Source organism: Lutjanus erythropterus, chromosome 21, assembly GCF_056507025.1.
Source record: "Lutjanus erythropterus isolate fLutEry1 chromosome 21, fLutEry1.hap2, whole genome shotgun sequence".
Taxonomy (NCBI): domain Eukaryota; kingdom Metazoa; phylum Chordata; class Actinopteri; order Lutjaniformes; family Lutjanidae; genus Lutjanus; species Lutjanus erythropterus.
In genome coordinates this window covers 31,228,680-31,252,227 of record NC_139337.1, presented here as the reverse complement: position 1 = coordinate 31,252,227, position 23,548 = coordinate 31,228,680, and the positions used below count along the sequence as shown (strand labels likewise).

Sequence of the window (23,548 nt, the reverse complement as noted above, 5' to 3'; positions counted from 1 at the left end):
GTGAAGGCCAAAGAGTTCCAGTCAGCTGACTGATGCTCTGCTGCCACCTACTGATGATGCTGAGTGTTGCACCAAAATGACAAGTCCATAAAGACCAGGGGTCTGCAAACTTTAGGACCAAAACAGACATTTTTGGTGAAAAAAAGAACAAACAGACAGAAAAACCCACATCCATCTTAAACATCCATAGTGAGCTTATGGAGACTGAAGATGAGCCAAAGTCAAAATTTAGAGGAAAAGGCATCGAGCCACAGATGCAGGCACTTTAGTGGACGAAATAGTAAACTTTTCTACAAAATTCAGTATATATGCTACATATTTTTTACAGCTGTCAAACGTAAGAATTATGTAATACTTATGTTTTGAAATAAACTTTTTTGCCGACCTATGATCTTTAGTTGAGATAATTTACTTTCTTCTTTAGACAATCTTGTATCTTTTTTAGAAACTCAAATAACTGTGTTTAAAAAAAAAATGGTCACAGCGAGCAGTGAAAAGAGAAAAAAGGCAGGATCCACACACCAAAAGCTCCCGTATGAAAATTTATTAGTGTAACATTTCAAGCTGGACGCTCTTCTTCAGACAGCGAGCTGTGAACTCAAAGATTCAAGTTTATCTAAAGAGGAAACGTAAATTATCTCAACAAAAGTGGATACATTTTTTTCAAAACTTAAGAGTTTAAGTCAGGCTCAAAACTCTAAAATGTATTGGAGTGAGAAGTTTTGAGTTGTCTGAACTTTTTCATAGACCTACAACAATGATATATGAACATTAAAAAAAAAAAAGTTATTTCCATATATTTTTTTGCTGAAGTCACAGTGAGCCACTGGAGAGGCGATGAACATTAACAAAAATGTGTTAATATATGTTAATATTTTCTGATATCATCACAGGACCTCAGTGTTTGATGAAACGAGAGTTGAAGAGAAATGATTACTGTACAGATTACAGACATGGCTGATTCACGAGGTCCCCGGGCATTATGAGTCCTGGAGAATGTGGTGAAGTTTATTCTCCATCAGTGGGCAGAGAGTGAAGAGAAAAAGAAAAATGAGCTGCAGTGTAACAGAGGAAACAAAATAATAATAAGAAGAAAATAAGAAAAAATTAGACTTATTGAAATTTTGATTGCCTTAAAAGCGAACTGCTCCTTTAAGAGAGTAGCGTTAGATTTTTGGCAGGCGGACAGATGGGGAAGCTCCATCTAACATATGCTGAGGAACTCTGGCACCCCCTCTGTGTGTGTGTGTGTGTGTGTGTGTGTGTGTGTGTGTGTGTGTGTGTGTGTTTTAAGGCCAGAGACAAGGTTACATAACCAAGTAAACAAGTCAGCACAAACAAACACACACTTTCTTCTTCTCTCTCTCTCTCAGCGTGGCGACTTGCTCAGGGGCAGTGAGGCAGCACACAGAGGACAGTGTGTGAGCTCATCAGTAGAGCTGAACCAATTAGTACATTTATTGATTTTTCCACTGACAGAAAATAAATCATATCAATTAAATCATTTATCAGCTTCTCAGATGTGAGAATTAACTGCTTTTCTCTTTATTATTGTTTTGTTAAAAACTGATCAAACTGCAGGTTTGAACTGTTTGTCTGATATTTTAAGACTGAACAATTAATATCTGTAAGTTGCAGCACTCATTGTCAAAATATTTCTAAGGTATTTAAGGGGAATTATTAATTATTTTTATCCTGCATCATTGCGCTCCACCTTCACAACATCAAGACTAAACACAAGGAGAAAACAACGTAAAGGACTTAAAGAAATGAACATGATTTAACGACAAAAAAGACAGAAGATGTAAATTATGTAACAAAACAAAAACAAAGTAACAAGATGTAAAACAACGTAACAACTAATGAGATGAAACAATGTATTGTAACAGGACCAAAAAGATATCACATGATAAAACAACGTAAAAACAAGACAGAAAAAGAACAAAAATTAAAAAGATGTAACAAGACGAAAAAAACAGCGTAACAAGGTGGAAATGACATAACAAGACAAAAACGTCAAACAAGGTTTAACAAAACAAAAATGGCGTAAAAGACTTAAGATGAAAAAGACGTAAGATGAAAATGATGTAACAAGAATTAGAAAAAGCAAAACTGACAACAGAGGGAAACTCGACCGCAGAGAAAAGGTGAGGGTCAGTTCACTTTGTAGTAGAAATGTCCTTTTTACTTAAATCATTAATAATTAATAATTTTATCAGGCTGTGATACAAACAGAAAACATGTTGATTTTTTATTGTGTTTATCGATGATAAGAAAAATAGAGAACATCATTTTTTCCTGATAGATCAGAGCAGACTGGTTTTCAGCAGCAGCTTCAAGTGTCATCCTGAATCTGCTCTGACACACACACACACACACACACACACACACACACACACACACACACACACACACAGAGTCAGGCAGCATTACATCATAAGTTCGGCTTCATGACACAAGCGGGCGGCGTTGGCGAACACGACGTGGAGAGGCGAACCCACGTGGAGCCCGAGATGGCGGGAGGAAACCGCAGAGAGACGGATGCAGACGAGCGTGCAGTCAAGGCAGCGTGCAAAAGCAGTCTGCCGTGGGGCCAAATCCTACCCAGCATGCAATGGAAGACACCGGACGCCATAAACCTGTCCGTCCATCTGAGAAAACAAGCCGTGATGCTCCGCTCCAATCTGCTGACATCACAAACCACGAGGGGAAAAACTGTGAAAAGCCGCCACGCTGGAGTGTAAACAGAGTCCAAGAGGACAAGGTGTGACTGTGTTTGTGTCAGACTGAAGGAAATAAAGAGCTTTATTTTGAAATAACCTAAAAGAAACTTCCTCTAACTTTAACTAATAAAGTTCAGACGTCATAAAAAATCGATCAACATTTTTTTGTTTCTTACTTTGATCAATCAAAACATCTGTTACCTCGATAATCTTTGCATTCACACCTGGAAACACTTCACGCTTTAGCATTCTCCGTATCTCAAATGACCCAAGAGCCCCGCCCCTTTCGTCCTGTTTCTTACAGCTGTGTGTTTGGGTCGTCCACGTTGAAAAGAAAAACAAAATTTGAGGATGGTTTAAAAGATGTTGCTGTGGGACCTGCTACTTATATAGTCACATCTTAAGTTAGCTAATGTTAGCAAAACACAAGCTAACCAGCGAACTACATCTACATCAGTTGTTAGCGAGAATTAGCCGGTTCCTGGAGCACAGAGCAAAGAGGGGTGGAGCTTAGAAAAGGACAACTGTGCCCCAAGTCACATTTTATTTTACAGTACACTAATCTAACAAGCTGTACTTTGTATCAAATTACAAAAAATAGAAATAATATATTCTTTATTAGACATTATTAAAGTATATTTTAGACCCCTTTTAGACTTTATTATTATCAGGGAAATTAGATACATATTATAACATAATTTTACTGTAAACTAAAGTGTATTACAGCCCACTGCCATTTGACAGTGTAATAATACTTAATGACATCTTTATGACCAAGTCCAAAATGTACCACCTTACCTGAGGTCGAAAAATATTTGTAACACCCTTTAAATGATGTCATGACGACCAGTGTCAAAAACAACCACCTATAAGAGTTTAATGTAAAGTTAAAACATAAAGCTAACACAGAAACACACACAGAGAAACAACAAAATAAAACCATCACAACAGATTCAGTATTAAATTTTTTTCTCGTTTATTACAGGAGGCTTTTGTTTTATATACAGAGACATGTATTTGCAAAATACTAAAAAGTATTTCAACTCAAAGTACTAAAAAGTATATATATATATTTATATATATTCATATTATAATCGTCGTAATTATTATTATTGTCTCTAAAACACCAAGGTGGGGTCACTGAGGCACGGCTTTCGCCTCCTTTACACCGAGGTTTCACCGGCGAGAGGTTTTGCCAACGGTTGCAGAGCGAGAGTACCACAGAGGTCAGAGGGAAACCTTGTAACTGGCTGTTTGTCTCTCATTTTTGAAAAAATATGGACATAGTTATAATAGTTTTACCATCTCAGTGACGGAGCGAAAACCTGCCCAATTTTGTTTTCACCTCTGTTGTAAAGTTAAGCTGTTCTTGGACTCACAATCCTTCTTTGGAGTTACAAGGTTTTCGCCCTCCAGCTGCGATCTTCTCGACTTTTTCCAGCAAAAAACACAACAAAACTGCTTGTATCAAGAAACCTCTTATCTCCAACTTGGCGATTTATATTTTCAAACCATGGTGCGTTTGTGACGGACTGTCCGCGTCGGCCGACATGAACGAAAACGGGAGAAACTTTCAGAGAAATTTCAGCTGAAATGAAAAGACGATTCATGAGATGTCAGGACGGGAAACATTCAACGTATTCTCCCCTCCTTTCCTGAAAAAGGCAACGTTCTTGAGATATGAGGTTTCTGGGGGACTGATATGTCGCTGGAGACCCGGCCAAAACCAGTGTGACAACCGTTGTGAAACCAGTTGCGGTGTAAACGGGGCGACGGTGGTTTAAGCAGTGAGAGGATGCCTGGAAAAACCAAATCCATGACGACGAAAAAAGTAAAAACATCATCGTTATTATTATCCTCATACTGTAAATAAGATACAGCATCACTCACTGCCTGTTTACATAACTGTTGTATTGCATTTATCACACAGTTAATAGTAACAATAGTAATAATAATGAACAATGAAACCACTTGTTTTCTGTGCATTTCCTCCGCGTTGGTACGTAGATGTTTGTCGTTTTGTTTCGAAGATGACAAAGCAGCTTTTGGTTTTGAAACAGGGAAAAGAAGGCAGGAAGGAGCAAAGATTCCCAGTCTTAAGAGTTTGTGTTTTAACACCCCCCTCCAATCTTAATATGGACTCTTCCAGACTTCCTGGTAGCACCACATGGACTTGACCCACAGCTCAGAGCAAAGACGGTCGTTTCCCTCCAAAAAAGTGAGAGTTTGTTTTTGCTTTTTTCATATCGGAGCAGGAAAGAAAATTGACACCGATTGTTTTGTCTCCATCATCTTTTTGCAGCTGGAGTTTTCCTTTCCTGCTCGGACATGTCGGGGGTTTTATTTTGAAGGTTTTTCACCTCGTACAGTTGGTACAGAGTGAAGCTGAGGTTGGTCTTTGTTGCTTCAAAATGTTCGACTACGTTTTTTTTGTGCTCAGTGCAAACCAAAGTCTGAGGTCCAGATTCACTAAAGTTACACCGTGAGGGCGACTTTGTGCATGTTTTCCTCTTCAGTTCAGAGGCGTGGGTGTGTTAGGAGAGCAGGATCCAGCGATTTCCACCAGTGGCCACTCACGGTACTGCAGCAAATAAAACCCTGCAGCCCAAGAAGTATTTTCAGTTTCCATTAGCCGTGTTTCCATCAATGTATTTTTATGTGCATGTTGAAGTAGAAGGATCAAGCATGAAGGAATCTGCAAAACTTGAATCAGTTTAGCAAGAATGTTTTTATACTCGGTGTGCAGCTACATGAACTCGGCGAGATCGTCGTTAATGAACGTTAATGACTGTATTATTATTAGTAATTTTGTGTAAAACAGGCACTGTACAGGTTACTGTACCCAGAACTGGGCTAAGAAGTCCCTGTAAAACTGATTCAAACTTTTAGATTTTTGGTCATCCTTTTTTCTCTTGTAGATGTCTGAGGTGATTGGTTTTGTTTCTGCTTCTTCTCTTTGAGATTTATTGGCGGTTGGCAAACAACTGATTTTCCTTTCCAGTTTGTGACCTTCACTTTTTCTTCTACTCTTTTCATGTAACAAAACCTGCCAACTTCTGACGAAACTCCACTGTAGCCAAGTTTATTTCCAAACTAAGTGATAGAAACACAGCAAATTTGTGTTATTTTTCTTTTTTTTTATGACATGTCAAAAGTTTGCCTCAAATCGCTCAACAATTAGATGGAAACACGGCTACTGACCAGACAAAACGCACTGTTTTTCCTGCAGACTTTAGTGAATCCGAGCCTTTATGACTGTTTTTAAAAAAAATGCGAAATCGAGAACCAAATCAGCCAATCAGCTCCCTGTGCTGTTTGTTCGACAACTTGTGAGGAAGAGTCACAGCGGCGATGGAGGGGGGCGGTGAGGGACGGCGAACCTTGTTCAATATCAAAAAGAATAAAGAATCATTTCATCAGTCAAACCAACCAAATGTTAAACCAATCAAATCGTCACTCAGTCGGCCAGTCAAGAAATCAAAGAATCAACCGGTCCATCAATCAAGCACATTATCAATCAACCAATGGGGAAAGCATGGCTTGGAGTGTTGGGGTTCATATGTAGCAGGCACACTCTGGGTCTATTGCTACTGAAAACAGCCCTTCAGCACAACTGCAACCTGAAATACGCCTCGCAGCAGAGTTCAGCAGTGTCCTAAGTATTTACCTAGTTTATATGGTTATCTATTCTCAATAGAATCTAGTAGAAATAGAGTCCAGACGGTGCCAGTAAAATTGTTTTTTTTCTTTTTCCTTTTTTAAATTCCTCTAGTAAAGCGTTTAGTAAAGATCCCTCGGGTGACCACGACAACAGAGACAGAGAGAGAGAGAGAGAGGTTGTTCGAAATATTGAGATCAAAGCAGACCGAACAAACGCTGTACACGCACACTTTGACACTTCATCTTAATAAAAACAAGCGGCGACGCTGCTTCACGGCAGCTTCATGCCACTGTGTTCACCCGTGTGTCTGTAAAACCGCAGTAACACTGTCAGTGCTGCATCAGGAAAAACAGAATTGATCAGATTTCACCAAATGCTCCAAGTGTTATCGTGCATTCCCAATATCCCCCCCGCCCCGAACGTCACTTGCACACAGATTCATACAGTGGGAAAAAGCTTCTGCAAAGTCAAGCATTACCTAAGAACTCACTTAAAAGGTATCGGCAAACCGTTATTGCTAGACGCGGTTTGTTTTTTTGTTTCTCTGTGCAAAATGGATAAAGAGCCGTATCGCTCGGCCTCCGCTTCTCCTCCAGGACGCAGCTAAAACGTGCAAAAATTAAAAAAAAAAAAAAACAATCTCAGATAAAATAAAGCTTTCAACCAGAAAACAAAGTCAGTAAATAAATAAATAAATAAATATATAATGCAGTGTTTTGATTTGAAGAGTCTCCTTTCAAACTCAGATATCCTTCAGGGGGAAAATAAGATAAATTTGTCGTGGAATACTTTTTGATATATCAAGTTACTTGTAATTTGGGTTTTCCTTCACCTGAAATGTAAATTTGTCAATTGTCCAACCGTCCTTTTCATTTTCTTAATCTACAAACATGACATTTTTACCAATTTATTTCCCCACATTTCAAATGAAACTCTTCATATCATTTAGCGGAAACAGGAAGCTGAAAAGCGTGTAGCATCGTCAAACCAGTGTTCTGGAAAAACCACCAGGTAGTTTTCTTAAAATTTGTTCAAACACACACTGACCCTGTTTGTTAAATTACAGTCATCCAATGACAGAAACTACAACTTTAAAGATATTTTGTTGAAAAGTTATTCAGTCTGAACAAGCTTCAGACTGTTTGAATCACTTATTTGGGATGAAAAATGACAACATATCTAGAGGATAATTCTGGTGATGGTCAACATTTTTCTTATTGATCAACAACTGATTCCTGATCTTTAACATCTCACATCATGATCAATCCACACAGTCCAAGATGCCTCTGAATGCAACTGGACAGACCTACAACCAATGAGAGTAATGAAATGTGGGATGTACAGCTGTTTTGCTTGTTTTCAAGCAGGAAATCAACTGCAATATTTCTTGTATTACAGCTAAGTGGAACACTAAAATGTTTCTGAAAACATTTGAGACTAGAAATAGGCAATGTAGTAACAGAATATTGATCTTTATTTGATCAGCATTTCCAAGTTTTACCGTTTGATCTGAATGTCAGGAGCTTGAGGCGTTGCCCTGGATGGTACTGCAGACTGGACACAACTGGAAAGACCTACTACCAATCAGAGCAACGAAACATGGGCTGTAGAGGCGCTTGGTCAGTTTCAAGCAGGAAATGGCAGCTGCCTGGTCGCAGTCTTTCTCATATTACGGCTAAATGTTTCTGGAAACATTTGAGACCAGAAATAGGCAATGTGATAACAGAATCTGGGTTCACATTTGAACAAGACGGCCTAGTTTGACAGTTTGAGTTTTGGGAGCCTGGTGTGTTTCCTGGTAGCCTGCTGGATGGATGCAACTGGACAGACCTATGACAATAAGAACCTCAAAATGTGTAACATGTGACTTTTTAAATCTGGACAAGTGACGCTCATGTGTCAATCATCGTGTAGAACCTGCCTCATATTAAATAAATGGCTGTGATTGATCTGACTGGATCCAAGGCTGCTGGACGTCTGTCTGAATGGAAAGTGGACCAGATTTTATCTGTCAGAGCAAATGAAAGCACAAGCTTGGTAGATCTGTCTGGTTCCCAGGCTAGAAATGTGTTTGACTGCACTAAAAACAGGAGAAACAATCCAGTAAGGCAAGAGAAACCTAAGGAAGTGGACTGACTTGTTGTTTTGTGTTGGTTTTTCCAGGACACTGATGACTGATCAAACGCCAAACCAATGCAAGCGTTTCATCAAACTAAACAGGGTGAAATCCTGATGCTGATGTGCTGAGTTGATTGTCGCACTCCGGTCAGGGCTGCTCGACACCTCGAAGAACTTCAGCCCGTTCAGCCTTGAAGAATTTGGTTTAAGCTCTTGCGTGTGCCGAGTCGAACTCTGACCAGACGGATAGAAAATGACAGCGGGTGATTTGTCTTAAAAGTCCCTGCAGTGACGTTAAACCCCCTGATTCATAAAATTCATTAAAAAAGCAATGTAAGTAAATGTAAGTGATGCCAACAACAGTCCTGCAAACATTTCTTTGATCAGTTGGTAACATGCGGGTAAAATGCAGTGATAGTTTATTGCATGCTTAAACATGTCTTTGTGACTTTATATCATTTGCCTCTTTGCCAGGCCAGTCTCAAACCAGTCTCATCCTTTATCTGCAGTAAATAATATGTATTCTGCTTTGAAAAGAGGTAAATTAACTTGCCTTCATGGTATTATGATATGAATGTTGTTTCATAAATCAACTTGGGATTGTTTTTCAAGCAAAGCTTGATTAAATTATTAAGAGAAAAACAATACATTTGCTGCATAAAGTTTTATAACTAAATTGGTGATTGTAAAATAGTGTAATTTGATTTGACAACATATCTGATCACTTTATTCTTGCCTAATCATGCGTCACTGATCAATGATCAACCAGCCTCGACTACAAGCCAGTAACCTTGAGTTTTATCCCCAGAAATGTGGCAATGCAGCAGGAATACAAGTCTTCTGTTCAAGTTTGTTCGTGAAGCTAAAAAATCCACTTTAAATCTGGACTTTGAGACAAATCACCCAACAGCCAAAAAAGTGATGGACATGAGGATGTTCACCACCGGGGCAAAACACATGTGGGAAGAGTCCGGGACGGTGTAGAAAATCTCATTGTGCACTTGTATTAGTTTTTTGGTGTTATCTCAAAGGTTTCCAGAGGAAAAATAAAGACATCCCAGGCCCTTTTTTCAATGTGTCTTTGCCCAGGTGCGGTAAAGTGACTGCACATGTAAACGCAAAAGTGCAAAACTGCCAACAAAAAAATAGATGAAGTTGCTTCTCAGGTTTTTGAGTTTCTCTTTTTTTTCCTGACCGCATCCTCTCCTCTCATCTATTACAACGTGGTAGTTCAGCCACTTTCTTATAGCCACTAGTGCCGCTCCAAAGTCGAAAGAGAGAGACTGCTTATTTTTTTTCTTCAACTTACTCTAAAAAATATAAAAAATAGTAATAATCGTACCGCTATTAAAAGACTGGTAACATCAACAAAGTTATACTTTTACTACGAAAACATTTTTTAAATCACGTTGTCATTATTTTCCCTCCTCTCTCGAGTCTCAGTCAGTCAGAAAGCAGTCGACTGTTACCGTGTCGAGAAACACCACCAGGAACACCGTCACTCTTACAGCCAGGCGTACTCTGAGAATATTGATCAACTGTGGGAAGGCACAACCCCCCCAGGCCAATAAATGATGGATACATCTGATATAGTTGTTTTGACCCCTCTGATCCCCTGTAGATGAGGTCAAAGGTCAGTTACTGTTCTGAACCCTCGGCTCCGGTCGACACAAGAGACCCAAGAGGTCAAAGGGATCTACGCTTCTGTCTTTTACTCCAACAAAGGCAGAGTTGACTTGACAGACGGGGTTTCCCTCTCTGTTATTGCAGTTTTTCTGCTTCCCTTTTAAGAAACTCCAAAAAACTACTGTTGAGTTGAGTCCAGGAATCTCCACAGGGAACAGGAAATAACATTAAAGGTAGTAAATATTCCACTTTGTTTGCTCCATCACTCAACTCCTCTTGCAGTTCCTCACTCATAGCTTCTCTCTGCTGCCTTCTCAGCGTTCCTCAGCTATGGTACATTCAGTAAACAAAAGAACAAACAGGTTTAACCCAAAACAAGGATATCCTCATTTGTTAAATTTTTTGCTTTTTGGTTCCTGCTATGGTACCGATTCCTGCTGTCTGTCAGGGTCGACCAGTGATGGCGATTGTTCACTCGGTTCGCTGCCTGTGGTGTCGACAGTGATAGTTTCTGTCTTGACAGCGAGTGGGTGAAAGATCTCTGATGTGGCTCGCGTCACACTGTCATAGGACGGTGGGGACGACGTGGAGGAAATTGTCTCGGAGCGCTCTATCCCTAACAAACTCGAGCCATAGTTTTCCCTCATCATGGCGGCGATCAGACCTTCTTTCTCAGGTGCATCCTCCCCGAACATGACCTCGCCACCTTCTTCGCCTTCACTTCCAACATGCCGCGGTGTGGTGATCTGGCGGTACAAGTAGGAGGCAGCCTTCATCTGCCGCCTCACCAGGTGTCTGCGGTAACACCTCTGGATCACTGTGGCGGAAACTTCTTCCTGTTTTCGCCTCAGAGTTGTTGTGATTGGCTCATAGGAGATCTTGGATGGGTTGGCCATCATGAACTTCTCTTCCATCTGCTGCTTGAGGGCGTCCATCTCGCCCGACTCACCCAGGACGCGCTTTGTGAAGGCAAAGAGGATGTCCAGGCAGTGGATCTTGTCCCCACTGACCATGGGCAGATCCATGGAGATCAGTTTGATCTTGTTAGGCTTGGCAATGCGCAGCGGCTCTGACAGCGAGTCTGCAAAGTCTGACAGCTTGGCGTACTCGATGAATTGTGTGGCCTCTGGGTCAAACTTCTCCCAAACCTCGTAGAACATCTCAAAGTCGTCCTCACTCAGTGGCTCGGTGCTCTCCTCTGTGGCCACGCTGAAGTTCTCCAGGATGATGGCGATGTACATATTCACCACGATGAGGAAGGAGATGATGATGTAGGTGACGAAGAAGGTGATACCCACCGAAGGGTTCCCACAGTTCCCCCGGACGGTGGTGCCGGTGTGGGGGATGTTGGGGTTGCACTCCTCGGGGGAGTTGTTGAGGATGGGGCTGAGCAGGCTGTCCCAGCCGGCGGAGGTGGTGATCTGGAACAAGCAGATCATGCTGTTGCCAAATGTCTCAAAGTTGAACATGTCATCGATCCCCGCCTGCCGTTTCACGTAGGCGAAGTTGGCCATGCCGAAGATGGCGTAGATGAACATGACCAGAAAGAGCAGGAGGCCAATGTTGAAGAGAGCGGGAAGGGACATCATGAGGGCAAACAGTAACGTCCGGATGCCCTTAGCGCCTCTGATGAGACGTAGAATCCGTCCAATACGGGCCAACCGAATCACTCTGAACAGTGTTGGAGACACAAAGTACTTCTCGATGATATCAGCAAGCACAATACCTAAAAAACAGACAAGAGAAAAAGTAAATGTATGTATGTATGTAAATCATGTGTATTTGTTCATTTTTATCTTAAGAACTTGTACACATTCATATGCACTGAAAGATACATGAACATGTCCAAAGACAGGAGTCCAAAGGATTGTTTGTTGCTTATTATGAACAACAAAATGAGGAAATATTGGGTTTAACCAGCAATATTTTAAATAAAGCAGATCCCTGAAAGTACAAACAGCAACACAGGAGAAAAACTAAACTTCAAAGCACAGGAATTCAGTTAGAAGCTACAAATGTCCTGAGAGCTGGACTTTCTGCTCTCCTGTGCACGTGAGCTGAGTCTTGCAACATGCACTTGTTTGCGGGGAAGAAAGGGCTGTTGTCATGGGCTGGACAAGACATCACTGTAACCCATTTAATCCGCCTGTTTACCTGTGGAATTTGAAGGTTTCCTGCAACACAAAAGTTATATTGCAGCGACATGCCTGCATGAAAAACCCCACAGGCCTGATCTGCAGAGACGCCAACGCAGGAGGAACTATAACAGGATTCCTCAGTTATGTTGCCTTAAATCGATTACCTGAAGGCTATTAGTTGACCAAGATTTTCTTTTATTTGAGGACATTCCTGTGAGTTACATCATCTAAAAGCTCTCCGTTTGGATATTTCAGTCTTTATGTGGCAGGTCGGCCGTGATTACAACTTGAGTAATTGGTTCTGGAGGGCTGAGCCGTCTTTCCCCACTAACAGCAAGTCAAACACTGTAATTCATCCATCTTTTCCTTGTTATCCGGGAATGATAAACTCAAAGAGGAGCTTGCCTGTCATCACCAGACAACCCCCACCCCCCCTCCACACACACACAGACGCACACACACACACACACACACACACACACACACACACACACACACACACACACACACACAAACATACACACATCTCGATCTTTCATCCGTCTCCCTGTGTTGAGTTATAGGTGATGGAAGGGATGAGCAGGGGGGAGTCGAGAGGGAATCACCATCACATCGTACATCAACTCAACTACCCCCACCCCCCTCCCATCCTGACGTCTCTCTCTCTCTTTATACACACACACACACACACACACACACACACAACTGATGTAACAGGTCAATCATGTTTGATTTGTCTCCAGGGACCGCCCTCTGGCAGCTCTGATTGCTGCTGTTACCTTCACCTCCCCCAGGCATCCTCGTCTGAGCATGCATGCACATACACACACACGCGCACACACACGCGCACACACACACAGGCACAACACACTTGATTACACACACACAATCTTGTCACAACACTGATAGCTAAATTACCTGCTTAGGTTGCTCTGTGCTGCCTCTGTAGACTTGTTGGGTCGTGTGTGTGTGTGCGTGTGTGTGTGTGTGTGTGTGTGTGTGTGTGTGTGTGTGTGTGTGTGCTGTATATGACCATACAGGACCTTGGTGCAGGGTAAAACATCAAGGCCACCCGGATGGTCACTTTATTGACAGATAATTGTCAGGCAGACATTACATTGCTTCCTGCTGCCACAGCTGATGCCTCACACACACACACACACACACACACACACACACACACACACACACACACACACACACAAACAAATTTGAAGAGAATGGATCATGTCCAATTTAGACATACAGAACAGCAGGGTTGGCTCAGATTAGTTTGACTGTTGCAGAATACAAATCACATGGCAATTTTTTGAATTAGTAACGTAATCCATTGGATCACAAAAAATGTAATCTAATCTAATGAATACTTTTGGATTACTTCAAAATCAAACATTGCTAATATTGTTTTTGCGTTTGAAAACTGGTCACCATTCCCTTCACTATTCTGCAACATCGTTTTCCTGGACTAAGAAAACTAAACCTGACAGTCGGTGTGAGATGAGTCGATGATGACTGCATTTTCTTTTTTTTTTTTTTTTATCACGGGTGCCAGTTAGATCACAAATATGTAAAAAATAAATAGTATATGTAGAAAAACACAATTCAAAATAGAAAGAAACAATAAATAGCGAACAGACTTACAATGAGAAACATGACTTAACATCTGATGTCCAAAGAGGACATCTACTCCTCATCCTAATCTATACTAATCAATCAATAATCAATCTATTACATAAATCCACTCTCCTCCCCATTGATCAACTCCACAATGTGCACCACTGTTCTTCTTAATACCTGATCAACATTACCACATACATATAAAAAAAACAAAATGAGAAAAATGGAAAACAGTATCACCCTCAGCGTGCTTCACTTTCCTATTTCTTTTTAAATTGTCTGATATTTTTAATTTGTTTGATTTTGTCACCCACAAAATCACCCCGTGAACTGATCTGCACATGCTTTTCAGGAAGTAAGTCATTTCTTGCTTTGCAAATGACTTGAGCAGTTTTAAAATTCACCATAAATTATAATGCATGCGACTTAAAAAAAACAGGTTATAAGTGAGTTCCTGATATCCAGCGTTGTTTGATCTTCTTATGGCTCTTTTTTCACAGGATGTATCGTGGGAATCCCGTACCTCTACACAATAATTTATGGTAATACCAGACGACAGTATAGAGCATACAATGCTTATATTCACTGTTCTGGGCTGGTGTCGATTTGACTCCACGACGGGTCTGAACTCACCGACGATGGAGAGAATGACGACCACGAAGTCGAAGATGTTCCAGCCGACGGTGAAGAAGTAGCATCGCAGCGCCATGATCTTGATGAGGCACTCGATGGTGAAGACGATGATGAAGGCCAGGTTGATGTTGTTCAGGATGTACTCCATCTGAGGCGACTGCTCGTCCGTCTCCACCATCATGGTGATCATGTTGAAGAGGATCAGCACCATGATGATGATGTCGAACGCCTGCTTCCCCGTCAGGTCGAAGAAGAAGCCCTGCAGCGAGTTCTGCAGAGAGACAGCTTTCATTTGTTTCTGTAATCCATTAATCTTTTGTTCTTTTTCATCGTCATTTTACCTGTTACGTTTGGTTTCATACACTTTCTTTTGCACCAATTCTTGCAAATGAAAGAATAATGAAAATTTTCAAAATGCTGCACAGCACAGATATCAGGATTAAAAAGGGCTTTTATATGAGACAGGCCTTTATTTCCAATTTTCCACTTTTTATGCATAACTATTCTAAAAGTGATTCATCAAGCAAACATTTTTAGCTTGACAACTACAAACTATGTATGTGTGCAGGCCCCTTCTTTTAGGATTTGGGGTTGTATTAATCTGTGTTTATGTATTAACGTGTGCTGTGTGTGTCGGTACCAGAGGTCTGGGGATGGGCTTCTGAGGTTTCTTGGAGCCCAGTTTCTTCATGGCGTTGTAGTATTTCTTCTGCTCCTCCGTCATGAAGATGTCCTGTCCTCCTAAGTAAACAAAGACACCAAAAACCTGTTATTTTCACTCTGAAACATGTCGCAAATCATAAAAAAAACAAGATTTCATTACAGAATGCTGGTGGTGAATTTAGGAGTCTTACAGAGAAAAGATACACTGGAGGTACAATTTCATTTTAAAGAATAAAATATGGAGGCTTTATATTATATTTACTCTGTTGTGTAGTGATTTTCAGGACTGTTTATCTTTAAAAAGTTTTTTTTTATCACAGGAATGTAAGAAACTGTAAGATATTGTAATGTTGGTACTTAAAGTACATATGAGAAATGGTACATTAAAGTTATTCCAGTATGTGTGTGACGCCACCTCTGCAGAAATCAGTGACCCACTTGGTCCAGCTGAAAAAGTCTGGACACGATCAGAAACAAACCAATAAATAAATATGAATTAATAAATAAATAAGACATAATGTGTTGCCCTGTCGTTTCCTTTTGAATTTATTTGTTTATTTGTTTCTGCTGTGGTGCTTATCTTTCGTTTCTGCTGGTTGAAGTTATCGATGATGACGCCGATGAAGAGGTTGAGGGTGAAGAAGGAGCCGAAGATGATGAAGATGACGAAGTACAGGTACATGTACAGATTGATCTCTTTGATTGGCTGCTCCTCGACCTGACAGGAACAAGAACACACACGGGTCATTTTAAAGAATACACTTCCTGTTTACACGATAATGTTTGTCTACTCTGAGATCAGTTTTAAATTTTAAAGAAAAAACTTAATTTTACCAGATTTTAGATCCCTTCATCTGATTTTAACTTTCATTTGAATTTAATCTTGTAAAATATTTTAATTTCAAGGTGTATTTATTAAATTTCTCTGAATGTCTGTGCTCTGTTTGTCTCAGCTGAGGAAGGTACAAATCCAAACTTTTCTCTTTCACTTACAGCTCGTGAATCCACCGCTGCGTACATGATGTCCATCCAGCCTTTGAAGGTTGCCTTGGAAACAAAAAACCCAAATGATTAGTTAGTGACAAGCAGAACCTGAACCTCAGTTCTTTTCTTTTACATCCACGTGATTTTTCAAGCCATATGAATGCTCTGACTTACCATTAAACAATATAAAATATAACATGAACAGGTAGAATTATCTAAAAAGTGAATTCAAATATGAGACTGGGGTGTCCACATACTTCTGGCCATCTTCTGGAGTATCTATTTTTCGCTCTTGACTCATTTCTGTGGCTAAAAAAACATCTTTCCATTTCACCTCCAACATTTTTATCAAAGTGAGACAGGAACTCTGAGCTCCTGTGTTCCCGTGTCAAGTGTTTTTCTGCATCGCCGTCACCACGACGACATCCTGCACATTTCCTTCACTTGAATGAATAACTGGACAAAAGGGATCTTGAAGCAACCTTCCTGTTTGAGCAGAAAATTAGTGGACAGGCGGCGAGAGAGTCGGAGCGCCATGGAAACACGGCTGATGTTTTTCTCAATGAAATGATCAACAAGTCCTTATATGGACTTCCTTCCTCATCGGGGAGGAGACGGAGGAGTGAAGATGAAAAAGAAAGAAAAGATGGAGGGAAGAGAAGGAGAGCAGGAGGAAGGAAGGAGGAAAAGAAAAGGGAACAGATGCAGATGTGAAGAAAGAGAAGACTTTAGTCTGAGTGGGCGCCTGAAGTCCGTCACTCACCCCTGAAATCTGCTTGTTGCCATGAGTTACCACCTGTTAGTGTTATTATGGTCTGTCAGATGTGAGCTGGGTACGCTGTAAAAGATGAAGATTTCTAACGGATGTGGAGACTCAGTTCTGATGTTTACAGGTGATGAAACATCCCCACAGTGTCTCCAACAAATCACATGCAAATTTTAGTTGAACAACTAAAGGCTGCACAATTAATCACGATATTATAAAACCAAACACTGAACTCCCTGTAGTGCAGATGATGCCCAGGCCTAAAACTCTTGTTCTGCAAACAAAATAGGTGTAGCTCCACCTAGTGGAGACAGGAAATCATTCTGAACTCCTTCCATAGGTGTCTGAAACGTGACAATTCAGATCTTTGTTGACTGTCAGGCGTCTGTCGAGTCCCCCGACTGACGCGGAGGTGCGATGACCCGTCTGATGCTGCGTGCATCCTTAAATGAATAGCATGTTTCTTTTCACTGTAGTTTCACCTGTTCCACTCGCGCTCCAACCCTGCACCCTGTCTGTAAATCTAAGGACCTTATCAGTGTCCAGAGGGAACATAAGTGGGGGATAATGTACAGCGTGCAGGTCATTACTGTGTAGTGACTTTAATAAACATATCAAGTATCAATATCCAGTAATGATCACTGCAATCAGAAACTAATAATTAACTGTCAGAACAAACGGGATCATCGAGGGTTCAGAACCGGATGTCGCCACATCCTGAAGCTCAGTAAACTCTCTCCCTGCATCATTTCTGCAGTGTGCAGCTATTTCCAGATGCTAATGGAAGGGTTGCCCCCGCCAACCGTTGCCACGCCGACCAGCCAAACACGGAGAGGTGCTGAGCGACTCGTTGCCAAGGCGACCGTACTCTGACAACTCTCGAGTTCTCAGCGGCTGAGGGTGAAGCGGCGGCACGCCGACCGGCAACTTCTGTACTTCTGGTCCTCACCTGTCTCTCTCTTTGCCTCCATCCTTCATCCTTTTTTTCCTGTCATCATCTCTTTATCTCTTCCATGTTCTTTTTCTTTGAATCCTTCTATTGTTCCATCCATTTCAAATTCTATCTGCCACTTTTTTCTCACCTTTCCATCTCCTCTTAATTTAAACCCCTCGTCCTCCCTTGTTATTTTCTCTTTCCATCCCTCCACCTCCCTCCCTTCACTGCTTTTTAAAAAAAAATCTTTCCATTTGCTGTTTGAGCCTTAATTTCCTTTCTCCACTTGTACTTTTTCTCCCTCCATCTCTCAGTTTCCCTCCCACTTGGCTGGATTCGCTCTAAAAATAAAAGCCTCTCAGACGCTGATTGATTGGAGGCTCTCAGGACTCCTGTGGTGGGCGACAGAGAGCGAGAAAGAGAAACAGAATGAGAAAAGGAAGGAAGGAGGGAAACGCAGGCTTGTGATGAAGAGATGGAGATATGACGACGCAGAGGAGGAGAAGTGGAGTTACCGCGGCTGTAATTGGCTTTGTTCATGTTGGGTTAATGACGGGTGATGGAGAGACGAGGAGGGAGGGAGGAAAGAGACGAAATGGACGAGGAGAGGGAGGAAAATTAAATGATACAGAGATGAAAAGGATGAAAAGTCAGGAATGAAGGAGAAAAATTAAGAGAGAAAAAGGTAAACTCAACCTGCAAAGGAAAGGTAACTGATGGAAAGACTATAGGAGTATAAAAAATTTGAGTAAAATTTCAAATTTCTTTATCTTACACTGTAAAAAATCAAATAAACCAGCAGGACTAAAAAAAATGTGGCAATCAGTAAATATTTGTTAGTGTTACAATCACTCTTTGATTACAGTTAAATGAAAATATTCAATTCAAATATTTTCAGTTTCATATTTTCAATTTTCATTAAAACAAGTTAACACACTGTAAAAACAAAAAAGCTGAAAAAATTTCAAGGCAATTTATTTCAATAGATTTGAGTTTTGAGCCCAACTCAAGTTTAAAAAAAAAGTTTTACCAACTAATAATGTTTTGTTGAGATAATTTTTAATTTAACTGTAAAGCATCCAAATAAAAAAAACAGTTCACTGTGAACTATTTTTAAATATGATTTTTTTGGTAGTTTCTAAAACGATTCAATTTCATCCAAAGAAGAAACATAAATTAACACAATAAAAAAATTCAGGTCGACAAAACTTTTATTTCAGAACTTTTTTTGGAGACTGAGTTTGATTCAAAATTTGACACTCTAGTGAAGACAACAGCGTTCAAATTATGTTTTGTTTTTGTTCTTTTTTTTTTACAGGACAGAAGTGATTCATTTTAAGAATAAAAAACAATTATTTAATGTTAAGTGAAGCCTAAACTTAAAAGTTTAAGTTTTAAGTTTTCTCAAAGATTCAAGTTTATCTAAAGAAGAAAAGTAAAATTATCTCAGCTAAAGATTATAGTTTGGCAAAACTTTTGAAAGTTTATTTTGAGTTGAGCTTTTTACAGTGTAATGTGATTCTTACATTTACCAGCTGTAAAAATATGCAGCCTGTACGCAAAATTAAAAAAAGAAAACGTTTTAATAGTTTTGTCAACTAAAATGTGCCTTTTCCTCTAAATCTTGACGGTTGTTCGTCTGTTGTTGATCCAGACAGATTTTTTTCTTCCTTTTTGTTTTTTGTAAAAATTTTACCTTGTCTTGTTTTGTATATTCTCTTCGGCTGTTTATGTGTTTCTGTCGTCTCCACTTGTTCTGTAATCACTTTATTACACAATTTATTTAAAAAATGAAGAAGAAAATATTGTAATTATGGTGCACTGGTGTTTAAAATGTGATTTGCTGCTGAACTATCCTGTGAACTGCAACCCTTCACTCCCCCTTCATCACTTATATATTCATATAGTATATAAACATTTAATAAGTAATGCTAAAACTATTCTTATTGATTATTGTTACACTATATGAATTATTGATATTTAAAAAACAATTCTACATACATTAGTAGCATTGATATCAGCCATTATACACTTACAAAATTGCTAATTATTGTGATTATTATGATAAATTATGATGAAATGTACAAAGTTATAAGTTAAATAATACATTAGAAATCTCTGGAAGCTCATTCAGTCCAGTTGCATGTATGTTTCTCCTGTTTTATCATGTAACGATGCTTCATAATGCTGGAATACTCCTTATGAACGGTCACATAACCACCTCTCAGCTGCTGTTTCTGTCACTTACTGTAAGTGTTGCACTTTTCATGTGAATTCTGTCATAAGTACATGTTCAGTTTTGAAACAGCTGAATAGAATTTAAAAAAATGATGAATTAAAGAGACGGAGAGAGAGAGAGAGAGAGAAAGAGAGAGAGAGAGAGAGAGAGAGAGAGAGAGAGAGAAGGCTGCAGAAAGAAATGAAAGCTAACAAAGAGAAAGAAAAGGAGGGAGGGGGAGCAGAGAAGTGGAGAGAAGTCAAAAGTGAGAGCGATAAAGAACAGGTGTGGGAGGAAAATTAAGGCTAAGACAGCAAATGGACGGAGCGAAAGAAAAGACGAGATCAAGGGAGCGAGGGAGGGGAGAGAGAGGGAGGGAGAGAGAGGGGAGGGGGGAGAAACAGAAAAGTCAATCCTCCTACGGTCTGTGGAGGAGACACTCGGGTTTAATTTGTTTCTGAAGTTGTCGTGCAGGAGAGGATTTCTCACTTTGTGCCTCCATGTCTTCACTTGAAGCTCTTCAAACGCTTCAAACAGCTGCTGTCAATCTGTACTCGAGTACTCAGTGGATTTGAGTAGACGTTAAAGTAATCTAATGTTTCAAATGAATCTCGTCCAGCTTTCTGCCTCAGTGAGTCGATTGAAATGACGCCCCGTTCAGTCAGGAGTCTCTCTGTACTGTGTATTTGACATCTGGGGAGTAATGGATTACATGTAATGGGATTATGTAATCCAGATACAAAAACAAGCTAGCTGTATTCCATTACAGTTACATATAAAAATCATGTAATCAGATTACAGACACATTCAGCAAAAATGGAGATTACAATTTTAAGATAAAGAACGACACAGTTATCAGTGAAAAAATGCTTCATATTAAATATGTAAATATTTAGGTTTGTTTAATCTTTTCAGTTTCTAAACTTGTTCTGTACCAGTCACAGACAAGAATTCATAACTTCAAACAATTTCAAAATGTGTTAAAATCCTTCAAAAGCTAAAACGAACAATATCTGCTGATAACAGAGGTGTAAAAATGTGCTGTTATAATCAGCTTTGTTCTAAAAATAGACTTTTTAAAGAACATGTTGGCTGATTTTTAGAGTAACTAAGTAGATTAGTAGAAGTACAAATACTCTAAAAATTACTTAATGGAGTAGTTGTAATTTGATGTTCTTGATGAAGGTGGTGGGATCTCTCAGATCCCTTCAAAGAAGGATGAAAACATAAGAAATCAACTTTTCGGAGAGTCTGGAGTCGTACCTCAGACTGAGAGCGTGCGACCGACAGCTGCAGTATCTTTTTTTTTTTTTTTTTTTTGAGAACATGAAGAGGTCGTGTTGAAGAGTTCAACAGAACAGCGTGTTCAGTGATCACATGTGCTTTGTGTTCTGGGCCTGCAGCCCACGCCACAAATGAAGCACTGGAGGTGATTTTAAGTGTCTAAAAGCCACTTTAAAGGCGTCTAATGTATCATGAATCACTCTGCAGCAAAACCCTCGTCTCTATTCTCTATCTGTTCATCCTGACAGCACAGTTTCATTTACTTTTAGTCACAGTCTTCACTGAGATGCCATTTAGTTTTAGTCCAGGCCTTTTACTATTACTTTTTACATGTGAAACTGAGTAGTTAAAGTACCCGTCTCAGTTGTTCACTGAGTGACTGACTGTCAGTGAGCATTCTGGGAAAAAGAGGAAAAGATTTATGTTGAACTCTACTACAGATCCTTTTTGTGCCGACGTCATGATGACATCACCGTGTTAGCTGGAGGAAGAACGAAGGAAAAACTGCAGCCAAACACAAAGGAGGAGGCAGAGATGGGAAGTAACTAAGTACAAATACTCTGTTACTGTACTTAAATCAATTTTCCAGGTTTCTGTACTTTACTTGAGTATTTATCTATTTATATTTATATATTATTTATATATGGTAAAAGGTGAAAGATTAAACCAAAAACGGCATAAAAGATATAACAAAAGGAAACAGAGCTGGAGACTTCGGTGTGAAGAAAAGGTTCAGTTAGCTTTACAGTAGAAATGTCCTTCAGAGGACGACTTTTTACTTTTATACTTTGAGGACATTTCAGAACCTGAACTTTTTCACTTTTACTGCAGTAAACAAGTTGAATCAGTACTTCTACTTTTACCAGAGTGTATTTTACACACGTATCTGTACTTCTACTGCAGTAAAGAATGAGTGGACCACTGGTCGTACGCTACATGACCAAGCTAAATGAACTTTCTTGCTCCCGTCATATTTACTACGTCCACTAGGCGGTGCCACCTAAGTGGACATATTACTCAGATTCAGCTGACTGCACTTATGACCGAAACACACATGTTTTTGTGGTGAGGAGGTGCTGATTAAAACTGATTAAATCAACTCCAGACCCTCTGTTTCTATGTAAAAACCCAGAAACACCGGATGTGATCACTCACCACTTGCAGCAGAGCCAGGTATCCGGCGCCCACGTTGTCGAAGTTGACCTTGACTTTGGTCCAGTAGAAGAGCGAGGTGTCGTTGAGCGCCTCGCACTCAGACTTGTTGTTGATGAAGGCGGCCTCGTAGATGTGGCCGGTGCGGTTGACGCAGCGGCCGAACTTCCCGGCGAACAGGTTGACGCCCATGATGCTGAAGATGAGCCAGAAGATGAGACAGACCAGCAGCACGTTCATGATGGAGGGAATCGCCCCAATCAGAGCGTTCACCACCACCTGCACCGACAGAAACACACAGGGTCACACACAAACACACACACACGCAAACACACACAAAGCTCCTCATAAATACTGTCATTTTATTCAGTTTTCAGTCTGTGTGTGTTTCTTATTAACACTTTGTATTTTGGGTAAAACCAGTTTCCTCCTTCCTGTTGGCGCTCACACAGTGAGAGTGAGAGCTGAGTCAGCTCATGTGAGAGCTGCACACACACACAAAGAAACGTCAACCTGTCACTCCAGCCCTCCTCGTTATACCCACAATGCAGTTCTTCTACCCAGAATCCCATGCTGAGTGAGCAGCGTGTTGCTGAGCACGCAGCGTTTTGCTCATTGACATGCGAGCTAATCTTATTAGCCAGACAAAGGAGGGAGGAGAGGATCATGGGAGAATGAAAGCTAAGACATTTTTCCCAGAAGCAACACAGGTCCTGAACTTCATGTGACCCAGAGTCAGCGTCCTGCACACCTCAGACCTAAACTGAAACCCAGGGGTCACCTGCTGTACTACATGCTGTAGTGTAACACGTGCAGGTGTTTTAACAAGCCAGAATCTGGAGGGATTGTCTCGTCAGCAATGCTTTTTTCTCTTCTCCTTATTTTTCTCTTTGCTGAAGACAGCCTGTTCTCAGTCCCGGAGTTTCAAATAGCTGCAGGTCAGTGGTGCTGTAGCATAATTTCTACAGGAGCCTCTCTGCCGTTATGTTTTCATATGTTGTCAAAGTCACAAACAAACACTGGTCTTTCAC

At 40.3% G+C, this 23,548-nt stretch overlaps 1 protein-coding gene across 1 annotated transcript in view; it reads right to left on the bottom strand.

Moving 5' to 3' along the window:
• Nucleotides 1–5,526: 5,526 nt before the first annotated feature.
• LOC146307876 (sodium channel protein type 5 subunit alpha-like) overlaps nucleotides 5,527–23,548 on the bottom strand; it is a 210,498-nt gene continuing 192,476 nt past the window's right edge. The window contains exons 28-33 of the mRNA XM_084747390.1: nucleotides 22,521–22,796; nucleotides 16,173–16,226; nucleotides 15,760–15,897; nucleotides 15,157–15,261; nucleotides 14,517–14,787; nucleotides 5,527–11,854 (exon numbers count right to left, since the gene is read on the bottom strand). Coding sequence (XP_084603516.1) covers nucleotides 10,548–11,854; nucleotides 14,517–14,787; nucleotides 15,157–15,261; nucleotides 15,760–15,897; nucleotides 16,173–16,226; nucleotides 22,521–22,796 — 2,151 coding nt within the window. The 3' untranslated portion in view covers nucleotides 5,527–10,547. The remainder of the gene's footprint in view (nucleotides 11,855–14,516; nucleotides 14,788–15,156; nucleotides 15,262–15,759; nucleotides 15,898–16,172; nucleotides 16,227–22,520; nucleotides 22,797–23,548) is intronic.